Here is a 24,955-nt window from a genome sequence, read left to right on the forward strand (position 1 = left end):
ATTCCTCCTGAACGATGTGCAGGTCTGATCCACAGCTATAGAAAACGCCTGGTTGAGGTTATTGCTGCCAAGGGAGGGTCAACCAGCTAGTAATTCCAAGGGTTCACATACTTTTTCCACTATCACTTTAAATGTTGAATGAGTGTGTTCAATAAAGTCCTGAAAGAAAATTTATTTTTGTGCGTTATTATTTTGGGCACGTTATATTTGTCGATATGCTTGACTTGGATGAGGATCAGATCACAATTTATGACAAGTTAATGCAGAAGACCATAAAATTTCAAGAGGTTCACATACTTTTTCTTGCCACTGTATATACGTAATCATAGCTAACACTGACCCCTAGGGTCAAAGCTGAAGCCAGCAAGAAAGCTGGAGCTGGCAAGGAAACGCTGGCAAAAACAAAGAAACTAACAGGGAAAGCATTAGAAGACAAGGATAAGAATTAGTGGCCATTGTACACATAAAACTTCAGAAGAACAAAGACAAAACCAGCACTGTATACACAGAGAGACAGACCTAACATAACAACACACAGGTGTAAGGGATGATAAGGAGGCGGAGTCCCATGATGGTTTGTAGAATGTGTATCAATTAATACTTCCCTTCACGTCTGTAGCTGCTGCTGCTACATCTGAACCGCTTCTCTATTCTCCTGTTATCTACTTGCCTTTCCTTTTAATGCGTTCTTTAGAAGAGACTGAAAGAGCTGGGAATGCAGTTCTCCATGGGCAGTTTGAGAGCTTCACTAGGCTGTTTCCCAGACTGGCTTCACTTTCAGGCTTGTTTCTTCTTGGCTGCTCAGTGTAGGGCTCTCCCTGGTTGACCCAGGTTTTGTAGGCTTGGTTAACATATCTCTGGTTGTCTTTAGCTGAAGGTCTCTGACTTTAGGTACTTCTTTAGGTATTTCAGTGATTCACTACACTTATCTACTGCAAGGAAGAAGTTTAAGAAGTTCTATTAATTGTTATTGGATGCATTCTCACTGTTGGGCATCAGGGCTAGCATTAAGATTTTTTGTTTCTGTGCTGTGTTGGATACAAACTATCACATATTCAGTAAGACATTTCTTATACTCTTTAAGCTCTTGAGTAGGATCCCCAAAACAAAGCTGTACCTAATCAATACAGTGTGGTATGTAGCTAATAGTGACTGTGTTTACAAATCTGTGACAAATTTAGTAAAGCAACACACACACTTGGCTACATAACCTCTCAGGGCTGTCGTTTCATTTCAGAACGGAACATTTCGTAATGGTACATTAGCCTAAAAAGTGCCTTACAAGAAGAAACTGAATAGCAGCTTTGCAGGATGGTAGAAAAGGGCAGAAGTATCCATATCCCACTTTAGGAGTGGGCCTTGCTTACTTACTATCAGGCTATGTATACATGTGTGTGCAATTATGTACAGTAAATATTAGTAACAAACAATCATTGTAAAAGTTTAGACATTTATTTCAGCAAAATGAACCATTTACACAAATAGTTAAACAGGAGAAGCTTCTTTACAAAAGTGTATTTTCTCTATAATTGATCATTAATGGCAGAAATTTATAAGGGCATTTTAAAGAAACATAGACTGCCAAGATCTTTCATTTCTTGTTACTATGTAGCATCCCATACTACCATTACACTGTACTATTTTTTCATACTTTTTAAATGTAAGTTTTAGGCATTACCGTTTTAATGAATAATTCTTTTTTTTAGTGTACTATTAGACTGACAAAACCTAAAAACATCATTTTAAGGATAAATACACAAACACTGTATAAATAATCCATCAACAACAAGCATTTTTCCATTAAATATTGCTTAAAATATTCCTCTAGTGGCACATTATTTTTGTAGGTTTTGTGCATTTTAGCATGGCCAATACATTTTGCAAAAGGATGAGTACAGTTCGTACAATGGAAATGTACAATGTCCTCATGAAAAGACACTGTTTGTCCTGGAAATTTTCTTTATAATTTCTCATGATGCTTTGATCCCCAGCTGAGCTCATAACAAATGCATTCCCAAAAGGGAGGTTCATGTAGAGACGTTTTCCTGAACAGTAATAAAGTCTGTTTAATAAAAGAGAACTCAGTATAATCCTATCTGCTTATTTCCTGACAATTAAACAAATGTCTGCGATGGAGAAAGAAGCGAGAGCAGAAAACTATACTGATAGCCTGTGAGCTATACACAAAAGTGCAATTTTCTTTATTTCATAAGCATAAGCTCCTCTGGGTGTGAGAAATTTTGATCCAGTTCATGGTCAGTTGTTATCTTTTTAGCTCATGGTGATCATTTCGTATTTGTCCTTCAGGCTGCTGTCCTCTTCCTCTTCATCCTCCTCTTCTTCTTCTGGCTCCTGGTTGGTTTTCTCTGTGTGGTTGGAGTGATGGAGCTCGATCAGAAGGAAGTACACCACAGCTCCTGTGATTCCCCCTATCAATGGACCAGCCACCGGGATCCACCACCAGTATTCAGCAGTGCTGTGAAGAAGAGTGCATACAGACATGTGAGTATATTTTGGTCGTTGTTTAATTGAAGGCTGAGACAGCCAAGAATTTGATATGGGCAAAGAAGTTGATTCTAAAAACTACTGGATTGCAGTTTTGATGAATTAAACAGTTTTTGCTTGAATATTTTTTATGAAAACAGTCCATCAGTCCATTGTTTTCAGGTGATAAGACAATGAGAACGTGGTTCATTTCTTTGAAACATCACAGCACAGGGATGCTGAGTTGGTTTCTTTGAGTCTGTTTGTGCCAGACTATACACTGTCACTGTCACTACAACTGTCAACCTGTGAATGTCTGTACAGTCATGGCCAAAAGTTTTGAGAATGACACAAATATAATATTTTCACATGATCTGCTGCCCTCTGGTTTTTATGTGTGTTTGTCAGATGTTTTTATCACATACAGAAATATAATTGCAATCATATTATGAGTAACAAAAGCTTTTATTGACAGTTAGAATGAGTTAATGCAGCAAGTCAATATTTGCAGTGTTGACCCTTCTTATTCAGGACCTCTGCAATTCTTCCTGGCATGCTCTCAATCAACTTCTGGACCAAATCCTGACTGATAGCAGTCCATTCTTGCACAATCAATGCTTGCATTTTGTCAGAATTTGTAGGTTTTTGTTTGTCCACCCGTCTCTTGATGATTGACCACAAGTTCTCAATGGGACTAAGATCTGGGGAGTTTCCAGGCCATGGACCCAAAATCTCCATGTTTTGTTCCCTGAGCCATTTAGTTATCACCTTGCTCCATCATGCTGGAAAAGGCATTGTTGATCACCAAACTGCTCTTGGACGGTTGGTAGAAGTTGCTCTCGGAGGACATTCTGGTACCATTCTTTATTCATGGCTGTGTTTTTAGGCAAGACTGCGAGAGAGCCGATTCCCTTGGCTGAGAAGCAACCCCACACATGAATGCTTCAGGATGCTTTACAGTTGGCATGAGACAAGACTGGTGGTAGCGCTCACCTCGTCTTCTCCGAACAAGCTGTTTTCCAGATGTCCCAAACAATCGGAAAGGGGATTCATCAGAGAAAATGACTTTACCCCAGTCCTCAGCAGTCCACTCCCTGTACCTTTTGCAGAATATCAGTCTGTCCCTGATGTTTTTTCTGGAGAGAAGTGGCTTCTTTGCTGCCCTCCTTGAGACCAGGACTTGCTCCAAGAGTCTCCGCCTCACAGTGCGTGCAGATGCACTCACACCTGCCTGCTGCCATTCCTGAGCAAGCTCTGCACTGCTGGTAGCCCGATCCCGTAGCTGAAACACTTTTAAGAGACGGTCCTGGCGCTTGCTGGTCTTTCTTGGGCGCCCTGGAGCCTTTTTGGCAACAATGGAACCTCTCTCCTTGAAGTTCTTGATGATGCGATACATTGTTGACTGAGGTGCAATCTTTCTAGCTGCGATACTCTTCCCTGTTAGGCCATTTTTGTGCAGTGCAATGATGACTGCACGTGTTTCTTTAGAGATAACCATGGTTAACAGAAGAGAAACAATGATGCCAAGCACCAGCCTCCTTTTAAAGTGTCCAGTGGTGTCATTCTTACTTAATCATGACAGATTGATCTCCAGCCCTGTCCTCATCAACACCCACACCTGTGTTAATGGAGCAATCACTGAAACGATGTTAGCTGGTCCTTTTAAGGCAGGGCTGCAATGAAGTTGAAATGTGTTTTGGGGGATAAAGTTCATTTTCTAGGCAAATATTGACTTTGCAATTAATTGCTGTTAAGCTGATCACTCTTTATAACATTCTGGAGTATATGCAAATTGCCATTATAAAAACTGAAGCAGTAGACTTTGTAAAAATTAATATTTGTATCATTCTCAAAACTTTTGGCCATGACTGTATATTTCATATATAACTCATAGCTGAAATGAAGATGTGAAATGAGACCACTGTCTAAGCATTCTTTGAGACAGCTTGTAACTCATTCAAGTTTAGCTACTCACGTGTGCACTCTTTAGGGTGCTGGTGGTAGGAAGGCTGAAAAATGTTGCAAAATGTATTGACTTAACACTGTTCTTTGCTTCTTTTGTATATCATCTTATAACATTTAACATGCTTAAACAACACCAGCCCTGCGATGGACTGGCGACCTGTCCAGGGTGTATCCTGCCTTCTGCCCGAAGACTGCTGGGATAGGCTCCAGCACCCCCCCGTGACCCTGACAGAGAAGCGGCTTAGAAAATGGATGGATGGATGGATAAACAACACCATCTTTTAATTTTAAAGTTATTTTTAAACTACGAGCTTGCTTTTCTGGCTTGTTGGTCAGATAGAAATGGGTTTTTGGCAACTATTAAAACAGTGCAATGCGATTGTAAGCTGGACTTTGTAAACTGAAGGACAAGCTCTTTAATTTTCAAAATTCCTGTTTTAAGTTCACTGTGATGGTGAAAAAGTGTCCGCAGCTCCCAAACTTATTGCTGACCCAGTGCACTGCTTCTAGTGCTAAGTGGCTTGTTTAGGCTGTAGAAAAGCATCCCAGAGCCTGCATAAGAAAATTTCACAGTGTCAAAGCAGCTTTCAATAATGATATGTAAATACCTTATAATGTTAATTAATCCCTTAAATATAAAAGAATCTCAATGTGGGTGCTTCAGTTACACAGCATAACTAACATATTTATTTCATAGTAGTTACTGCTTAATTTATTATTTTTTATTATAATTTATTATGTAGTAGTCACTGAATAATATGCCTTAAAGTTATTGAAAAATGTGCAATTCATGTAGCTTGCAGAAGATCTGTTACACTGTGTGTGCTTGTTAGCCTCATGCTGCACACTCAGGCACGTGCAGAGACCAACATCTAGCCTTAGACTTAAATAAGGTTAAATAAAACAACTAAATAAAAAGAGCATCTATCAATATTATTCTTCAACATATAAATCTAATATGAATAAAAAAAAAATATTTCTCATCAATTGCAGCAATACAAATAAATCCAGGAATCCAGGAAGTTTAAGAGACAGCACTACAGTCCATTGAGTGGTCCCTCTGTGTTTCAATCTATCTGAAATAATATCTCAGTTCCCCTAAAGGGAGGCCAGTTCAACACAGGCAGTTCACTCGCATGGAAACTATCATGCAGTGACAGCCTCTGAGATAAACACTCATGGAAAATGGTACAAACCTTGATCTGTCAAGGTTTGTGTTGACTGCATCAAAGATTATTTTGTACATATTGTTTCACGGTTGATTCTGAATGGTATAATAAATCTTATTGTGTGATTTACATACAGCTATGGAATCCTTTTGGCATCTAAATCCAATGACATTAACAATAAATTACATTTTTATAAAAATGGCAACATATAGTTAGAAATGACATTATGTTTATCAGACTGCACAGTTTGCATTCTACTAACCAATGTCTCACCGCAGCATCTGACTGGCTTTAGTCCAGCAAATATTTCACATGTATTTCTGTTGGTTCAGTCTGGAGAATTACACAATTGCACAAGCAGGCCATAAAGTATGATCTGATAAACAGACTAGAGAACAAAGTGATCTCTTTCAGATGGTCTACTGTTAAAAATTTCCGTCAACCAATCATATTCCACTCCATTCCACTTAGTGCTGGGCGATATGCATATTTTAATTCTGTCAGTATTGACAGTAAAGGACTGTTATATCTATAACAACATTCTATTCTTCTACATAGGAGCCTGCTTGTTTCCATGCTGGTAGAAATGCAGTGTGTAAGGTTCTCTTTTGTGTCATTTTAAAAGAAGAAAACACAAACACAAGTCCAATCAAAACAAGGTATATTATCTTTTTAGGCATGCAGTGGCAATACTGAGACAGCATGGGTTCATTAATTTTTATTAAAGTTTACTTGAATATTATCAGACATCATGAGATATTTGAAAATATGTATTATAATATTTAATATATGTAATTGAGAATGCTACCTGAACACCTCCATGCCCCAACCAGCCACAGCAGTGAAGAGTCTGGGCCCCAGGTCCCTGGCAGGGTTCAGTGGGTATCCACAGTTCATCCCCATAGAGACGCTAATGCCCAGGATGACCAGGCCAATGGCCAGAGGCTCCATTCCTTTAGGTGCTCCTATATTCTTGCTGTCAGTTATGGCCAGAATACAGAGCACCAGCATACCTGTTCCAATCACCTGCAACAGAAAAGTACATTAGTGGTTCAGTCTCATTCATGTGCTGTTTGGTTTGAGACTGCTATTTGTAGTCAGTGTCTGCACAGAGGGAGCTTGTCTTAGATCAGTATTTAGTGTGAGCTCCGTCTCTGAGCTTAACCATGCTTTGGAGATATTACCTTGATATTTGCACTTCTCACAAAGAATATAAATGTAAATATTTTACACAGTATTTGACACATTTACATTTGTGCAATCTCATTCGTGAGCCCTACTAACCTAATGTACACCTCTATGGTCAATTTAACGCAACTACATGAGTGTTTGGGTAAGAACAGACAGGAGTAGGTCACTGGCATCTAAAATCAGCTAATTAGTGAGAGAATAAAGCAGCCAATCAATACACATTAGCCAAGTTCTCTAAAGAACAGAACAAAACATCTGTTAATCTGAACTCAGAAACAGTCTGAGGTTAAGTGGGTTAACTTGTGTGTACTGATACATATTGTCTGAACATAAAACCTGTCACTTTGCTCTTGTTTTGAGGTTCCAATAAATGGCAGTGTTGTCTTTTGCTCGTCATTCACATATTATTGGCTCCTAGTTGGTTGCAGAGTTGAGTTGTCTACAGTGTTCCTTTGAAGTTGACTCATGTAAGTCTGTATTTGTCATTGTCATTTGATCATGGTTCAGCACATTAGCTGTATATATTGAGGTTTTTTATCCATTTTATTTTAGCATTTATTTCAATATTTAACAAACATTTGTTAGTTTATTTAAAAAAAACCTTTAGGATCAAGTAAGGCGCTTGTGTAAAGTCTCATAATAAATACATTGTTCTGCGTATAGAGATGCATGTGAGGCTAAAAGAGACTCCATAAACCATTGATCTAGTCACAGACCCACTCACTATGGTAGGAATAACAGATTTAGTAATGCTTCAGCTTCTTAATTAGGGAGTCACTAGTTTGACTTTCATATTTGAAATGCTGAAATAATAGCAGAAAAAAGCAGAATGGCTTATGAACAGTGATCTACTAAAGGTTTTGTTGGAAATAAGTCATGCAGAGAATCATGAATCAACTCTTCTGAGGCATACAGAGGTCAGGCCTTCCTGGCCATTCATCCTGATTTAATGCCAAACTAAGGTGGTGTCTATCCTCCCAGCCGGCTAATTTTTTTATTTGTAAAACATTCACTTAACATACTAAAATGTTACACAATTTGACAAAAACTGCACATATGACTGACACAGACTAAATTACATTCTCTCTCAGTGGTGTCATATGGCAGGTTTCATGACTTCCGTAAAATATTTATCAAATTGTTTTATGTGTATGGTTAAATGGTAAAAAGTGCTGATATGCTAATTCAAAAGTGGTGAAAGTGCTGATGAGCTAATCAGTGTTTTTTTTTTAGTCAACACTTTTTTGGTAAATGGAAGTTAACTAAAAGTAGCGCAGTGCAAAACTGAAACAGCTCCCTATATCTGTGTTCACAGGTTAATTAAGTTACCTGATCAATGAATCCTCCAAGTACTGTGAGATGTCGTCCAGGATAAGAAGCAAAAATGTGTCCAGTAGCATTGATGCCAGTCACTGACAGAATTCCACTAGTAAAATCCATAAAGGCATCTGTGGAAACAAACATTGAAACATTGTAGCAAAATGTAAGGCCACCTTGAATGACCCTTATTTTGTGTCATGTATCAATTTAAATGCCACTATTAGTAGCATTACTCATATTCTAAATGCTGATACCTTTATTTCTGTCTGGATTTACTTGAATGTTGACTAAATAAGGCCAGGGGTATTTCTGACCTTCAACAGATATAAGTAGTTTTTGTCATGAATATTTGTAATGAACAATGTGGGAATATTCTTAAGTTTTATACAGTTCTCTTTCATAGTGCGCACTGGGTGCATCAATGCATGAAGGCTCATTGTGACTTTAGGCAGGTATGTCCTAGTGATGAGCTGGAATCAGCAGAGGGCACTTCTGTCTGTAGGAGCCCTATGCTACTGACCCTACTCACCATAATATAGTCCAAAAACCCCAGCTGCTCCAGCAAAGGCACCCAAAAACTGTGCTATGACATAAATGGGAAACTTCCAGATCTTCAGTTTACCCAGTACGACCATGGCCAAAGAAACAGCTGGATTCAAATGGCCTCCTGTAGTGTAGTCACAGAAAACGCAAATATTTAAAAATACAGAACTGTGCCAGAATCAGAGACCATTTATTTGAATGCACAGTCAAAATGGCCATTAAGTACAAGTTATTAATTTTAAAGGAGATATAAAATGATCTGTATACATAATGAAATTGGAAAGACAAAGGAAAATCCATCCCTCCACTGTGAAGGGACAATTCAATACAACAGTTCTGCACAGGATGTGATGTTGTGAAGAAGCCATTATTGAGAAAAGCGAATGGACAAAAAAAATAAAACAGAGAAGTATCTGGTGATCTCAGAATAGTGAACAGATCTTCCCAGAGTCCAATTCTCAACATCATTGAACTTAAAAAAATATTATACTCAGTTGTCGAGGCCTCTGTGTTATTTTCTTTAAAAAAAAAACTGCCTACTTTTTCCGCATGCTGAAAAATAAATAACCTGGACTGAATGGCCATTTTGACTGAAAATGAAATAAAAAAAATATTGAATGATTAAATAAATCATTTATCACACATGCCAGCAGTTGACAGTGATTATACTCTCAATAGAGCTGTTGCTGAAAAATAAGGCTTAATGTTATGTCATTAATATTGGACATGACAGATGATTACAACATTTCTGACAGCAACTGATTTATTCACTGGGATTGGAGGTTCAGGATTTAGCTCACCAGAGCTTGTGCACATGCAGTGAGTGTGTGTAGATCAATGTGACTGTCAGAATACTGGGTGTTGTTCGCTCCAGGCTACATGTGACCTCTCAAAGAAAAGCAGAGAAGGGTTGACTAGGCCTTATAAATCAATTATCCTTTCAGGAGAACCAACTGGAAGCCTATAACTGAATTTATACATTTAAATGGTGAATGAAAGGAATGACTTCAACCTATAAAATACAAACATTTGAAGAGCAGTTGGTCATCTTATCTTATAATAGCCAATATACCATATAGAAAATACTATATTTGTTACTGTCATCAAATCTAAAAGAGCATAAGGCTATAAAATGAGCATACTTGACTGTGTATGATGTACTATGTAGTGATTAGTTTGATGATACATATGTAATATATAGCTCGTCACTTACATAATTTTGCAACGACATTCATTGATTTATTGATGATTCCAAGAAGCAATTTCAGGAGTGTGAACATGGACCTTGCTTTTCAGCTAATGCCACATGCAGGCAGACTACCACACACCCACTACATGTCAATAAAGCACTAAACATATTTACACCAACACTAAAGTGTACACATCTATTTTTATAACATTAAAGTGATGCTTTAACTTTGTAATGTAAATTAGCATGGTGAATCTATTTAGTAGCATCATTCTCATTTAACAGGTACACTTCAGTCCATTTCGATGTGGACTGGTCCACTTTAAGGACCATTTTGTGATTCTGGACCCCAAAGTGTTCAAGCTATTAAGCAAAAGCAAGTATCTGGAGAAGTGTTTCTCAACTCAGATTCTAATACAAAACAAGTCTAATACAATCATTTCTAGGTAAGAAATTGTTTGTTGTGTTTACCTGAAACTCCACCAGCTACATAGACACCCATCATTAGTCCGGTAGTGAAGCCAATGTGAATAGTGAGAGATTCGCCCAGCGTATTCCTGCTCAAGACTGTCTGAGCCACAGATCCACAGCCAAACAACTGACGCCAGAGAAAGGATTGAACAGTTAAGACCACAGAAAAGATGATAATTGAAAGATCTTCCAGTAAATTATAAGGTACCACAGTCAAACTAACATATTATCCAAAAGAACTGAGACTACGTGGTACAAAAGAGAATCTCTAACCACAGATATTTCATCCAGTCATTTACTCTGAAGAATCTAGCTGACCGTTCTCGTTACAAGCTTGAGGCTACTCTATAATAACCTGATTATTATGCCTGATTAGATTCAGTAGATTCATGTCTCTATCAAATATAACTCGTTGAGAAGTCCAAATACTCACCACTAACACAAACGTTCCAAGGAACTCCGCCAAGAACTCTTTCAAAATGCCATGTTTAAGAGCGCAGTGTTGCTTCATGGTTCTCTCTTGCTTAATTTCTTTTACAGGAACATGGACACACACATACACGCACACTTCTCGGGTCCAGTCAAACACAGACTGTCCGACTAAGTCTAAGCTCAGCCACATTAACACAATTCCCCCCACCCACCCGCCAAAACCCAGCACGGCTGAGCAGTCCTGGCATGGGCCATTGATCTATTAGAGCTGCCTCATCTCTTCTGATTGAATGGTAGGCCAATCGGACTGGATCTAAACACTGCAAAATACTGGTATATATTCAGACTAATACCATGGTATTCAAACAGAACCATTATATTTTAATTAGGTTTATGCAAGCATAGCTAATTTATGCATTTGGTTGGCAACAACAAACTCACTAGCTCATTAATATAGAGCATAAACAAAAAAATGTAAACTGTAATATACAAATTTGTGGATGTAATTTTCTTAATCTGATAGAGACTGAAATAGATTTTGCACAAATATGCATGATTTCTTTTATTTATATGCATTATTAATATTCAGTTTTCACAAGGCCTGCATGGCTTGACAAAGGCAGATATGAGATATTTAAACACTAAATATACTGAACTGTAACAAAATCCTTCCCTGAGTTTAGTAATATCATTTTACATAGTATCAAAACTCACAGTAAGCATTTTGCCTGAAGCAATGCTCTTCCATTATGTCACCAGAAGGGGGCAGAAGATCACACTAATGACATGCAGGTTAGTCACGGGCAGGTTCACAAGTGTAATGGCACTTCAGGAATACAAAATTCAGTACAAACATGGTGTTTGTTCGACCTTTTCAATTATGCTGAACATAAAACAATAACTGACATCAATGTTACTTTGTAGTAATAACTAAAATCGAATGTGTTTGACAGTCTCTCAGCCTGAGCTCTCATTCTCTTCATCATCCTCCTCATCTTCGTCATCCAGACTCTTTAGTACAGGTTTCTTCTTACGCCTAGGAGAAGGTCACACCCAGATCATGAATGTGTTAATGATGGAACATGCAAGAGGAGCTAGCTTGAGTACAAGCAATTACTACAGCCCCAAGGAATCAAGGTTCAAGGTCTTGAAAACGTCTATAAATTGGAACAGAATGTTTCCAAGTCATTACTGAAGTACATATTTGTTGATGATTGACCTTAGCTCAGTGTGCAGGGCTGTGAGCTGGCTCTGAAGATGATCGTTGATCTCTTGCTGTTCGTCCAATTCTCTCTGGAGTTTCTTCTTGCTGTGCTCGAGTCTCTCTATCTCTTCCTCTGCCTCATCAAGTTGCCTCTTCAGTGTCTTCAGTCGCAGAGTCAACTAAAAGAGCAGTTTAAAAAGAGCAAGACATTTTCAAAGGGATGTGGCATACAGAGTACTAAAAGCTGACAGTGAAGCTCAGCCAGAAATGTAAGTATTGCATTTGTAAGTATGGCAAAGTTTGTAATTTCTGTATGCTCTTCTGTTTGCTTTTTATTTAAGCTTAATGGGGTGTGACCCACGATCCAGGTAGAAAGATAGCCAGCTCTCACCTGGTCCCTCTGGTTCTGCAGAGAGAGCTGCTCATCATTCACCTGCATGGTCATCTCCTTCATCTTTCTCTCCAACTTACGGTTTGCCTGCTGCAGAGTGTTATTGTCTCTACCATAAAATAGAGCACAAAAATACATAACACCTCAAATGTATCAAATGTCTCACAGTGTGAAAAGAAATACGTAAATTATCACAAACCAATATCTTGTCAAACCATCTAAATTCAATATGTTTGACCAAAAACATTTAGTTTAAGCAGTGTAAGCTTCTCTATTACTATAGTCTGTAGTCCCTCACCTCTCCTCTTCTAAAAGTCTCTCCTCCAACTCCTGAATACGAAGCTCCAGTTTGGACACAAGACCCTCTTGTCCTGACCTCTGCGAGCCCTCTATATGGGATACTCGACTCTTCAGGTCCTTGTTCTAGAGAAGAATAAAAAGGATAATGTGATATTCAATAAAAAGTAAACAAGTCTTTTTAAAACAGTTTTGGGGAAAAGGTATCCTTAATGAGAGAGCAGTACACAGTCTCTTTTTGACTGGCTGGAGGTGAACAAAAACATGTACAAATGGCCAGTCTTGGTCAATTTATTGTCAGTATGTAGCTGTTTCCATGCATGGACTTAATTAGAATCATTACCTGTCTCTCCAAACTGATTTTGTCACACTCCAGATCCTGACGTTGCGCTCGCTCCTGCAGCAACTCTCCTCTTACCTGCTCAACCTGTCAGATGTAAACACATGCACATGTCCTCACACTTGTGTAAGCATGGTTGTACCCAGAGCTAGTGTAATTTCATCTGTACAGCAACTCACATTACTAGAAAAGTACAGTTTTTACACTTATGATAAGACTGCTGAGAGAAAGATTAGCAACCATATAATACATCCATCAAGCTCTCACACAATGTTATTCAGCCCTGTTTGCACAAGAATCATGAACTTACTTAATATTACCGAACTTACTAATCATTGCAGGCAGTGCTCTGTTTATCCAAGGTCATCAAGATTTAACCTGAGGAGCTTCAGTTAGAAGCCAACATTCAGTGGTTACCAATAATAGCTATGGCCACTACTCTTTGTTAGATGGGGCCTAAATGGGGTCAGAGGCTTGGAGTCCATTAGCAGCTGAACTCGGATCAGTTAGCAATTAACACACTTACCCATGTCCTTCCTGTCTGGCAGAATTAGACAAGACAGAGAAATTGAGAACAAAAGAGAAAACAAGGAACAGTAATAAAAGTACAGGATATGAGAGACCTCCAGCTCTAAGATTTAATCTGTTGTTGAATCAACATATCCAGTGATATGTGAGCTGCTGAGTGAGCGAGTGTGTGTTTGTTTAGAAACCAGTATTTCCGAGTTTATTTGCTGACTGTAGGCTTTTTTTTAAAACAAACACTCATTTTCAGAGATGCCCTTTGAAGGTTCAGTTCATGCTCACCTTCTCTGTGTTACAAAAACAATATCATCAGTAAGGACTGCTGAGGACGGTGGCAGCTCAATTAGTCTTTTGTTCTGCTGTCTCTGCTCATAGACACTCATGAACAGCATTCTATGAATTATGTTCTACCTTGAGCTTGATAAAGTGGACATATCTATGTCTACAAGACAAACTAGAGCTTTAGAAATTTTTAAACTAACATGAATATAGCCCAACAAGTCTGTTTGATCCAGCCTGACCCACAGGACCCAGTTTAGACTGCAGCCCAACAAAATTCTGTCTGAACCCACACTAACAAGAGAGTTAATAAAACCTCACATTCTTAGCGATAATACCTGTTAAGGTTGCATAACATTGCATATTGTCTGTTTAAAGGGGAAGCCCACTGATATTCCAAAATTCTGTAAACAGTCATTTAGAATGGTTTGATGTGAAACTACTGTTCTAGAGAAACTTACAGTCAGAATTCTTCAACAGGGAGTGACATCTAAAGCATTTAATGTCTTTTAAAGGTGGCTCACAGAAAGTTATTACATGAGTTGGTTACGAATATGTTGCTGGATGCCTGAGACATTATTTTGCAATAGTTTTATGATAAGATTTTGGCTTAAATCATTTTAAATTCAGTTTATCCTGGAGAGATAATTGAAAGCTAAAGGTCTCCAAAGATTTAGTGTATGTATAATTTTACAGAATTGGTTCGAGGAGAACACAAACCATTTCAGGCTACTAACTGACTTGGATTTTAGACTACATTTTTTTTATCTCTATATAGTAATTTTGTATTTCAGTTATGTTTATTTTATTAAAACAAATGACTGAATCATAACACTACTGAAACTTTACCAAATGTTTCGGTAGTGACAATTTTAGATCGTTTTGCATGTAACTCAACCTAATCAGTACATGACTAGCAAAAACAGCTTTGAATGACTCTACACAAATTAAATCATATTATCTTTATTAAAACACAGAAAAATTACTGAGCCTCTCCTAATGCACCTTGTTTTGGAGTATCAGTTATTTTGTTTTCTATTTTATTTTTGCAATCTCCTACATTGTTTTAATGACCACTTGATTTTTAATACAGGATATCAGTCAATATCAGACAATACTATACCATGTTTATATGATTTTTACCAAAAAAAAAGTCACATATACTGTTTTTCATTGTAAAGACTCAATTCTTAATGTACCATACTGATATTTCACACTTTGGGACACATTTACATCAAAAAAATGTGATCTAAACATGAGGGACAGGGGTGCAGTCTTCCTGCTCTAAAATACAGGGGTATGGATAAAGCGAAGCTCTGTCTATAGACTAAAACTCTGTTTTTGTACTGTGTTTTTGTAGTGAAGTTTTTTTTTATTCTAAAATTATAATTTTCAACTTTACTTCAAAAAAGTCAAAAGGATCACCAGTGTTAAATTCCTCTGCAACAACCATTTCACATCAGATCCACTGTTTACATTTCAATGATACAATGATGCAATGCTTTTGGAAAATCAGTGGAAGTCCCTTTAAGCTACCAAAAGCAGAACACATTCAGATGAAAAAAATCAAAGCAAACATACATTTGACCGAAATCCAGAAAAGGACCTAAGCAAACCCCAGTGTGAATGGCCAGGTCCTAAATGTGTTTGGAAGAATATTTTAAGCTCTAAAAACTAGTTGCATAATAGCTGATATGGTGATTTGTGATGGATCAGATGTGTTGATAAGTGATGAAGTTGTGGTCAGGAACAAACTATCTGAGTACACACCTGCTCTCTGACTCTCTCCATTCTCTGCATCAGTGAGTCTCCACTGCTGCGCTCCTCAGCCAGAGCCTCCTGCAGCTGAGCCACCCGTTCCTAAACACACACATATAAATCATGAAATCTGACCCCTAACAATTATTAAGATAACCATGTTCCAATAAAGGGGGAACATGTAATCATTTTGAGTAATCATTTTAAAATACATTCTGGTACTAATAGATTTAGAATAATAGTACTTTATAATTATTATATGTAAGTGAATGTTGTTTTACTTTGACCTTTTGTGCTCCCAGCAATAGGAATAAGTTGGCTTGTATGAGGTCATTGTTCTCTTGTTCCTTGCTTTATTTTGCCATCAGATGACACTATGATGAGTGTGTGGGTGCATATGTGTGTGTGGCTCTGTGTGTAGGTTCTTCTGTGTCACAAGTCACTCCCATTCACACAAAGGAATGGCCACTTGTGTTATTGAACAAAAAACGTTTTTGCCAATTTTCACTTTGTTGGAATCTAAAAATTCCAGTTACTCTTTGTGTTGTGTTAAAATTTCATGATGAACAGAACAATAGAAATGTTTTAAAATTACTTGGAAAAAATCATCCATTACAAGCTAAGAATACTGATTCCTTTAATGTTTTCAGTTTTTAATTTTTATTATTAGCATTACAATTCGAGTAAAATGTAGAATCTCTTAAATTTTTTCAGCATTTATTAGTACTGACAGGTGTAATAACAGCTTGCAAGTTGAACAATGGCTGCAAGTCAGTAAACCAGCCTCTGTTGATCAGATCCACCTGAGTATTGGCTGAACACGTGCTTTAATGGATGGCAGTCTCACGAAATTACGTTTTGGTCTGGCTTTACCTCCATGAATTTGACTTGTCTGTCTCTATCGTCCTGTGTGGTTTTGCTGATCTCCTGCAACTCCTCCACTCTTTTCTCCAGCTGCTTACACTTTAACTCAGCCTGCTCCAACTTCCCCTCACGCTGAGACAACTCAGTCTCCAGCTGACACAGCTGCACAAAGGCAAAATAATATACTGAGTAACACACAGAAGTAATACACTCAATATGCAAAGAAACATAAGTAATGTAGACTCACAAAATATTAGCTCACTAGATAAGACTAAATAATAAATAAAAAATGTAATATCAAGCTTTCAATCTTGCATTGTGTCTTTAAAACCAAACAGAATCCTCATCCGTTGATTGTTTACTATGCACCACTTTACTCTGCTGCTTTTTTTGGCATTGATTCAGTGATTTCACTCCTAGGGTCAATAATTGGAACCATATGGCTATTGTCTGACCACACCCGACTGTGTCTGTGTGTGTGTGTATGTGTTCTCATGCATGTGTATGTGTGTGTGTTTGTTTTCATGCATGTGTATGTGTGTGTGTGTGTGTGTTTTCATGCATGTGTATGTGTGTGTGTGTGTGTGTGTGTGTGTGAGTATCCAACACCTCTTTTTGGCACTCTTGTGAAGCATGTGTGTGTTTCTCCAGCTCAGTTTGTGTGTTGTGTAGCTGTGTACGCAGAACACTGAGCTCCTTCAAGCTCTGCTCCCTGGCTTCATCCACTTGATCCTGCAATCGCTGGGTCTCCCTCTCTGAACCCATTAGCAATGCATTCATCTGTAGACAGAGAGAGAAGGAGAGAGAGAGAGAGCAAAAGAAAAAGGACAGAGAAAATGGACGGGTTGTAAGAGCAAGAATTTATACTAATTAAACAAATTTTTTCAAAAGCAGAAAAATCTGTAGAGTTTGAGGCTCCTGAGTGGTGCAACCATAAAAGCACCGACTCTATTGTTGGAAGAACATGAGTTTGATCTCCAGCCATCCATGGCCATGAGTCTAATAAAGCATAACTGGCCTCACTCTTTCTGGGTGGGCAGGATAGCCCTCCCTCTCAGTATGCTGCTAGCCAACATGGCTGGCTGTCAGCTGAAGTAACAGAATGAACAGAAAGAGTGTTCTCCCTCAAGCGTGTTGAACTGTCCAATTACATTGCATTATGGTGGTAGGCTGACTCTGAACAGAATAAAAGTCTGTAGGATCAGAGGCACCTACATTTCCAAAAGTATTCACTTGTCTGCCTTTACTCACATATGAACTTAAGTGACATCCCATTCTTAATCCATAGGGTTTAATATAATGTCGGCACACCCCTTGCAGCTACAACAGCTTCAGCGCTTCTGGGAAGGCTTTCCACAAGCGTTTATGGGAATATATGACCATTCTTTCAGAAGCGCAATCGCGAGGTCAGACTCACAGTCTCTGCTCTAATTCATCCTAAAGGTGTTCTATCAGGTTGAGGTCAGGACTCTGTGCAGGTCAGTCTAGTTCTTCCACACCAAACTCGCTCATCCATGTCTTTATGGACCTTGCTTTGTGCCCTGGCGTGCAGTCATGTTGGAACAGGAAGGGCCTTCCCCAAACTGTTCCCATAAAGTTGGGAGGATGAAATTGTTCAAAATCTCTTGGTCTGCTGAAGCATTAAGAGTTCCTTTCACTGGAACTAAGGGGCTGAGCCCAACTCCTGAAAAACAAGCCCACACCATAATCCCCCCTCCACCAAACTTTACACTTGGCACAATGCAGTCACACAAGTACCGTTCTCCTGGCAACCGCCAAACCCAGACTCGTCAATCAGATTGCCAGATGGAGAAGCGTGATTCATCACTCCAGAGGACACGTCTCCACTGCTCTAGAGTCTAGTGGCGGCGAACTTTACACCGCTGCATTATACCCCTCAGCATCTGCTGACCCCGCTCAGTCATTTTACGTGGCCTACCGCTTCGTGGCTGAGTTGCTGTTGTTTCCAATCGCTTCCAACTTTGGTATAATGCTACTGACAGTTGACTTTGACTGTGAAATATTTAGTAGTGAGGAAATTTCATGACTGGACTTGTTGCACAGGTGGCACCCTATCACAGTACCATGCTGGAATTCACTGAGCTCCTGAGAGTGACCCATTCTTTCACAGATGTTTGTAGAAGCAGTCTGCATGCCTAGGTGCTTGGTTTTGTACACCGGTGACCATGGAAGTGATTGAAATACTTATATTCAGTGATTTGGAGTTAATACTTTTGGCAATATAGTGGCATAATAAGTGGCACATGACTCAATGGAAGCACATGCCAGCCTTCACCCTCCCAGCTTGGTAGCATTGTGTGATGGACAGACCTAGCTTAGCAGGTGGAACTGGACATGAGTTCAAGAGAAAACCATAAAAAACACTCAACCAGACAAAAATATCTGTCTCTCCCTAATTTGTACACAAAATCTCCTCTCACCTCTTCCTGTAGTTTCTCAAATACTCTGTCTTGCTTCTTCCTCTCCTCTTCAAGCCCCCTTTTGCTTTTTCTGAGCTCCTCCACCTGCCTTGTCTCCTCCTTCAGTCTCTCCTTCAGCTGCCGGTGTTCAGAGTTCAGTTTGGTCAGCTCACTCTACAAGCAGAAAAAAAGAGGTAGCTTAGTTAAGCTTATGAAACAGTTTTGGATACAGAAAAGATGCAGAGAAGACAATGCAAGGCTATCTACAGTGACTATTCATGAGTTTAAAATTACTGTTCATTTAGAACATAATTCAAGATTGTATACCATGCTGTGAGCTGAATATGCTCTCTGATGATTAAACAGGATTTGTCTTTATGATATATTTAGGTGTGTCTATAGTTACATGAGTATGTCATGTGTATTTGACCCCTGCAGGTATATCTGACCTGTGTGTCTTCCAGGTGTCTAGTCAGAGCTCTGTTAGCACCACACATGTCCTCTTCTTGCTGTCTCACCTCTGAAAACTCTTCCTCAAGCCTCTGTTTCTCTTCCTATTTAAGATATAAACGTTATCACAGTTTGTTTATTAAAATAAAAATAATGAACCAAAGAACATAATGAATCCTCTCACCATCAATTTGTCCAAGCATTCCCTGAGTTGACTCTCTTGGTTCTTTTCCTGCTGTATGATGTTGTTGAGAGTGGTGATTTGAATCTCCAAGCTGTGGACCTGGCTCAGTAGCAGCTCTTTAGCTAGAGTGAGTTCCTTCACCTGGGCCCTGCTCTCTCCCCGCTCAGCTTCCACCTGTGATTTCTCCTGACCCAGAGCTGCCATGCCCTGAGAGTGAGAGAAGGTTGAGTCACTCAGGGGGTACCTGCTCTGAGGGCAAGAAATCAGGAGTCTGAGCTTCTCTTTGAGTCAAGAGAGGGGTGCTAAGAAATAGGCTGCAAAAGGCAGTGGTGAAGACAAAAATACCTTGAATAGAGCAACTTTAAATAGGATTGCTGTTGTAATAACTCTGACAAAATGTAAATTTATCATGTGAATGTGATACAAAATACCCTTTATATCATCACTGTGATCTTTTATCTCCATTGCTGTGAAGAAAATCTTGTTACAAGTTAAGAACGCTTTTTCCTTCTCCTTTAAAGTTGCCATTTTGGAGATAAAAAGTTTTGTTAGGACAACGAACATAAACTGTTTGTACACATAGCTACCACCTCAGTGTAAATCAAACCCTTCTCACTTGCCTCATCTTTGGCCTTCAGTAGCTTTTGCACCTCCTCCTTGTGTTGCTGCTTCAGTGTTTCCACATCCTTAGTATGAGCTGAAATCTCCTCTTCTAGCACCCCCTTTAGAGCAGTGAGCTCCCTCTCCTTCCATCGCAACAGCTCCTCCTGCTCCTCCTGCAGCTGCTGCAACTCCTGGAACTCCATACGCATATTAGCTAGCTCCTGAGAGAGACAGAGAGAATGAAGAAATGAAAGAATAAATTGACTTACATAAAATCATTTTATAAACAGGGGTATGTTAAACGTACTGTGTTTAGCAAAGGTCAAAAGAAGTAGATGCAGTTATTTGCAACAGAGAGTCCCTCACCCGTAGGATGGCGTCTCTCTCCCCCTGCTCTGTGCTCTTGGTGCTGTCCAGTTCATCGTGCATATCTGAGAGCTGCTGCTGTAGACCCTTTGCCTCTGCCCGGCTCTGCTCTCGCTCCCTCTTCATCTGCAGGAGTCTGATACATACAAACAGCACAATTAAGTAATATTCATGAGTTTACTTTATGATTATAAACACAGGGAAACATAGCATTTCCATTAAATAGTTCTCCTTATTTAAATACTGAAACAAAAAGGCAAAGCCTTCAACTAGGCCTTAGCCTTAAATTTACAATCAACTCTGTTGTGTCTAGATAAAAATGGCTTACTTTTCCAGTGAGACTTGCAACTCTTTCTCCATGTCAGTGAGCCGCTGGCGGAGTGACACCTGCTCCTGTTCACTCCTACTTAACTTCTCCTGAAGCTTCTTCAGTTCCTCTGTGCTCTTCTCACTTGCCTCTGACAGGCTTTCTCTGTTCTGTGAAGACAAACATAACATTTTTATTTTGGTATTTCAAGCTAAGTTTCAAGCTACAAACAGATACTTCAAAATGACTACTTGAAGCATTATGTTCAAAACTCTTAAGTGACCAGATCTCACCACAGGTGAAACTGATTTACTCTATTGTTATAGGTCTTGTTATGCACCATATTACCTTAATTTCTTCCTCTAGTTGCTGTTTGAGCTGAATGACCTCACTCTCCAGTGCTGCCCTTCTGTCCTGGAGCTCTTTTACTTCAGTCACAGAGTCAGAGAGCTAAATTCAATATACACAAATAGACAATCTTTTATCTCAATAAGAGTTTTTTTCACTGAAATCAAAGAGCGGTTGTTTATAATTGGAAAGGGGCCATCCAACCACATGATTATGCTTATACTTATTTCTTGTACTTCTGTATTACACTTTTATAACACACACAGTTTTTCTATGGGTTGACAAACCATAAGCACTGGTTTAGCAGTGACAGCCCTCACCTCCTCTACATTCTGGACAGCACACGACCTCAACATCTGGATCTTCTCAAACAACAGATTCACCTTCTGCCTGATGATCTCATCACCCTCACCATTCCTGCAGATCAGTGTGCAAGTACAGAACTAAACATTAGTATGAAGACATTGTTTGCTATTACTGTACGTCATATTTAGCTTGTTAGAACACTCCATGAATTTTGTTCCTGAGGGAAATGTGCTCCAATGTCTGTAACTGTACATGAATGTCTGGTTGGGGAAGTCAATGAATTAATATAGCTTACCTTTTGATTAAAGATGTGTTTAGAGAATTCTTTCTTGTCAAATCTTAATAATCTTGAGGAGTTTAACTGCAAATATGAGACTTTTATACTTAAAATTGCTACATTCCAAAGCCTGGGACCTTTGAGTCCAGCCAGCTGAAATAACATCACGTTATCTGAGGATTATAGAAGAGCACAGCTCTCCACAACTTTAATCATCAAAAGATTCAGACAAGGCTTTAAAGCTTAATGGAAGGGGATTTTCACAAGATAACACTACCAGTTCATTGCAAGATCTCATAAATCTGACTGCATTGACCAATGTGATTTTCATGTGCATGTCCTTACCCTTCTTTGAGGTAGTTGAACAGCACTAGTTTAGTTGCATCTTCATCTGGCTGCTCTAGAAGCTCTCGTTGTCCTTTCAAAATATCAGGGGTAGCCTTATCCAGGAACATATAAGAATGCACATAAAGGCTTGTTTTGAAGCAAAAATATATATATGTATTCTGCACAAATTTCACCAATATATCTCCTTTTATGATCAATGCATTTACTGATGTGCAATGTTCTAGGACACACACAAAAGTACTGGGTTTTCCACATAGCTTAACTGTCACGGCACAGATAGAGACAAAAATATCATATATATTTATTTATAATATATAATTATCATTTGGTACAAGCAAACAATACCTGAGCCTCCCTCTCTGGACTTGAGTGATCACCATTCTGTTGAACAGATTTAGAGAAATTTCTCCTCTCCATTCTGTAAATAACCCTTCCCAATTTTGACGGCTTAACCATTTCCTTCTGCTGTTCTTCTAACTGGGCTGCGGTTAGAGATCTTATATCGTCCTCACACATGCTATCTTTTTTCTTCATCCTTGGCAGGGTGTCATGCTGAGCAGAATCAAGTCCGGCGCCTACACCCTCTCCCATCCCTCGTACTCCACCAGGTGCAGGGCTTGTCCTGGAAGAGTCACCGGAGCTGGACGCTCCGACACTTTGTGATCGTCTCTTTTCTTCAGGACCCAATTGGTTCCTGTGTCTTGCTCTTCCCATCCTTTGTGAGGATCTATGGTGGTCACTACCATGGTCTGGTACAGACAGCCTACAGATGATGTGCGATGGACGGCAGGGTACACTTTCTGAAGATGACCTTCCAGAATCAATGTGCTCCTGGGCTCTTTCCCTCCCTGTGCCAGGCACAGGGATCCTGGCTCTCTTTACCATCACATGAGATGCATAAACAGGTGAAGAGTTTGTGCTGCACTGATTTAAATCAGAGTCAACCATTTTATTAGCATTGTTATTGGGATGGTGGTGAAGGCCCTGTAGGTCCAGACTATTGTTCCTGGGATCATAGGGTCTGAGGAGCTCAGGGTGTCTCTGGTAGTTTAGCAAGGGAGAGCCTGGGTTTTTAGTGGACACTGGAACCTCCGGAGATGCTGTGTGCATGTGTCTCATTAATCTCTCATCCATTACAGGGCCTGGGACACTGGATCCTCGACCATTCATGGTTGAAACATACTCTTGGTAGGGCTGATCCATGTAGAAGACATCTGGGTAGCCAGGATGTTGTGAAGGCCTACCTTGTCCGTTTAAAACCACATATGGACGGCCCTCTATACCCTGTACCTGTACCCTCACTCCAAAGGATTCTGGTCCAACAGCATGGGACGCCTGCATTTGGTCATATCGATTACCACCCAGATGCATGTGGCCACCTTGAAGCCCTTCATGTAGTTCCACTCGGTGTTTGTGCGTGAGGTTTTCCATGATACAAGAGATGCTGAAAGACAATGAATAGACACTCAGTCTCAGCACCATTTATGTCGCTTAGACTGACACTAAACAATAGCAACTAAAGTTTTACATCATCTTGTAGAACAATAGTACAGCATTAGTAGGTCATCCAGCTGCACTTACGACAAAAATGAGAGGAGAAGCAGTCAAGCAGCGCTCCAACTCTGAGGTCTACTATGACAACAATGTTTTTGTAGGTTAACAGTGTGCTATTGTATCAGCCTCCTACATGACATCTTTGGTCTCTGTCAGCACTAAACTGGATTTGTGTAAATAAAACAGCGTGGTCTACTGATAACCAGTTTTCAGATGTTATTAACAGATAATGGACAATACATTTCACTGTGACATACTGAGCACTAGTGATAATCCAAGATAATCCTATCTTGTTTCCATCTTATCCTCAACCTGACTGACTAATAAGAACAAGACATACCTTTTTACGTCCTCCTTCAGATACACCTGTTGGGAAAAGACCTACACCACTGACTTGTCCTACAGTCAGGTTTCACGCTGCCGGTCTCAGGTGGGTTACATTTCACAGAGCTTGCAGGACGTATGACACGACAAAATGACATCTTTCGATGACTCAGTGTTTCACACACATGTGTGTCAGCGGTCAGGTCAGTGCAAGTTCCGTGGTGAACCCATATGCCCTTGTATCTGAGCAGTAAGTCTTGAGAACAGATGGGTCATTCCTTCATGACTTCTGAAGCCTCGTTTCAACAACCCCCGTCTCTTCCTGCTGCTCAGCTATGTGGAAATAACGGCAGAGAAAAGAGCCTGAAAGTTAGCTTACCAGTGTTCACTCCAGCTTTAAAGTCGAGACGGCATCTCTCTCAGAACACGTTCAAAGTAGGTTTCTCCTCTGAAGGAACTCGCTCACTATCATACACCGCAGGCTTAGCAGGTTTACTCCTGGGAGAAAAGCTCAACTCCAGAGTGTGGAGGCGAGTCCTGCTGCACTGATGACACTCCTACAAGTTCCCACACAGCATCGATTGGTCGGCAGGAGGCGCGTGCACAGCTCTGACTCTGCCTCAGATTCCATGTTGGAATGTGACAGGATTTCCACACCCTGGCTGAAAAATAACGGTCCGCCGTTCTAGAACCTTCCAGAAATATTTCCGAAGAACGTTCTTCAAGAGTTCTGTCGTAAAGGGAATGGTTCTATTTAGAACCATTTCACGCTTAAAGTGTTGTTTGCATGCTGAAATAGTTCTTCAGACTGATGAGTTGTGTTGGTTCTAAACAGAACCTTTTTAAAAATGATGGTTCGTCAAGGGTTCTTTAGTAAAGAGAACGGTTCATGAATATTCAAAAAACGTTTGATTCTTTTGATTTGTGAAAAAGTTCTTCAGATTGATGAAGAGTGTGTTGTACATTGTTCTATATAGAACCTTTTTGGAAATACACACACACAGGGTTCTTTAGTAGAGAAAATGGTTCTGCATAGAACCATTAAC

General features: G+C 39.5%; 2 protein-coding genes across 3 annotated transcripts; both read right to left on the bottom strand.

Annotated features, from left to right (window-relative positions):
- Positions 1-1,436: 1,436 nt before the first annotated feature.
- Positions 1,437-10,937, bottom strand: aqp9a (aquaporin 9a). The gene is made up of 6 exons (XM_017699344.1): positions 10,766-10,937; positions 10,333-10,459; positions 8,659-8,796; positions 8,139-8,257; positions 6,427-6,644; positions 1,437-2,476 (listed from the first exon to the last, which is right to left on the bottom strand). The coding sequence occupies exons 1-6, from the start codon at positions 10,841-10,843 to the stop codon at positions 2,272-2,274; spliced, it is 885 nt and encodes a 294-aa protein (XP_017554833.1). The 5' UTR covers positions 10,844-10,937; the 3' UTR covers positions 1,437-2,271.
- A 374-nt stretch (positions 10,938-11,311) lies between these two features.
- LOC108428393 (cingulin-like protein 1) lies at positions 11,312-24,441 on the bottom strand. 2 transcript variants are annotated; one of them, XM_037542922.1, is made up of 20 exons: positions 24,289-24,441; positions 22,377-23,475; positions 22,029-22,123; positions 21,421-21,517; positions 21,101-21,202; positions 20,774-20,922; positions 20,446-20,581; positions 20,097-20,300; positions 19,477-19,683; positions 19,292-19,396; positions 18,864-19,016; positions 17,032-17,202; positions 16,432-16,584; positions 15,571-15,660; positions 13,523-13,537; positions 13,000-13,083; positions 12,658-12,782; positions 12,360-12,468; positions 11,984-12,147; positions 11,312-11,800 (listed from the first exon to the last, which is right to left on the bottom strand). In XM_037542922.1, exons 2-20 carry the CDS (start codon positions 23,460-23,462, stop codon positions 11,722-11,724), a joined length of 3,324 nt encoding a protein of 1,107 aa, XP_037398819.1. In that variant the 5' UTR covers positions 23,463-23,475; positions 24,289-24,441; the 3' UTR covers positions 11,312-11,721. The 2 variants fall into 2 exon arrangements, with proteins under 2 accessions (XP_037398819.1, XP_017554832.1); XM_017699343.2 differs by lacking the exon at positions 13,523-13,537.
- Between the last annotated feature and the right edge of the window lie 514 nt (positions 24,442-24,955).

This window comes from Pygocentrus nattereri, chromosome 11 (assembly GCF_015220715.1).
Source record: "Pygocentrus nattereri isolate fPygNat1 chromosome 11, fPygNat1.pri, whole genome shotgun sequence".
NCBI lineage: Eukaryota > Metazoa > Chordata > Actinopteri > Characiformes > Serrasalmidae > Pygocentrus > Pygocentrus nattereri.

Excerpts from the sequence above, each read along its gene's own strand:
- LOC108428393 (XM_037542922.1), bottom strand. The coding sequence starts at position 23,462 with ATGGAAAACCTCACGCACAAACACCGAGTGGAACTACATGAAGGGCTT. Across the intron at positions 19,684-20,096 it reads TACTGAAGGCCAAAGATGAG|GGCATGGCAGCTCTGGGTCA; the intron begins GCAAGTGAGAAG and ends TCTCACTCTCAG. Across the intron at positions 17,203-18,863 it reads TTGAGAAACTACAGGAAGAG|ATGAATGCATTGCTAATGGG; the intron begins GTGAGAGGAGAT and ends CTCTGTCTACAG.
- aqp9a (XM_017699344.1), bottom strand. The coding sequence starts at position 10,843 with ATGAAGCAACACTGCGCTCTTAAACATGGCATTTTGAAAGAGTTCTTG. Across the intron at positions 8,797-10,332 it reads TGTAGCTGGTGGAGTTTCAG|GAGGCCATTTGAATCCAGCT; the intron begins GTAAACACAACA and ends ACTACACTACAG. Across the intron at positions 6,645-8,138 it reads TTGGAGGATTCATTGATCAG|GTGATTGGAACAGGTATGCT; the intron begins GTAACTTAATTA and ends TTTCTGTTGCAG.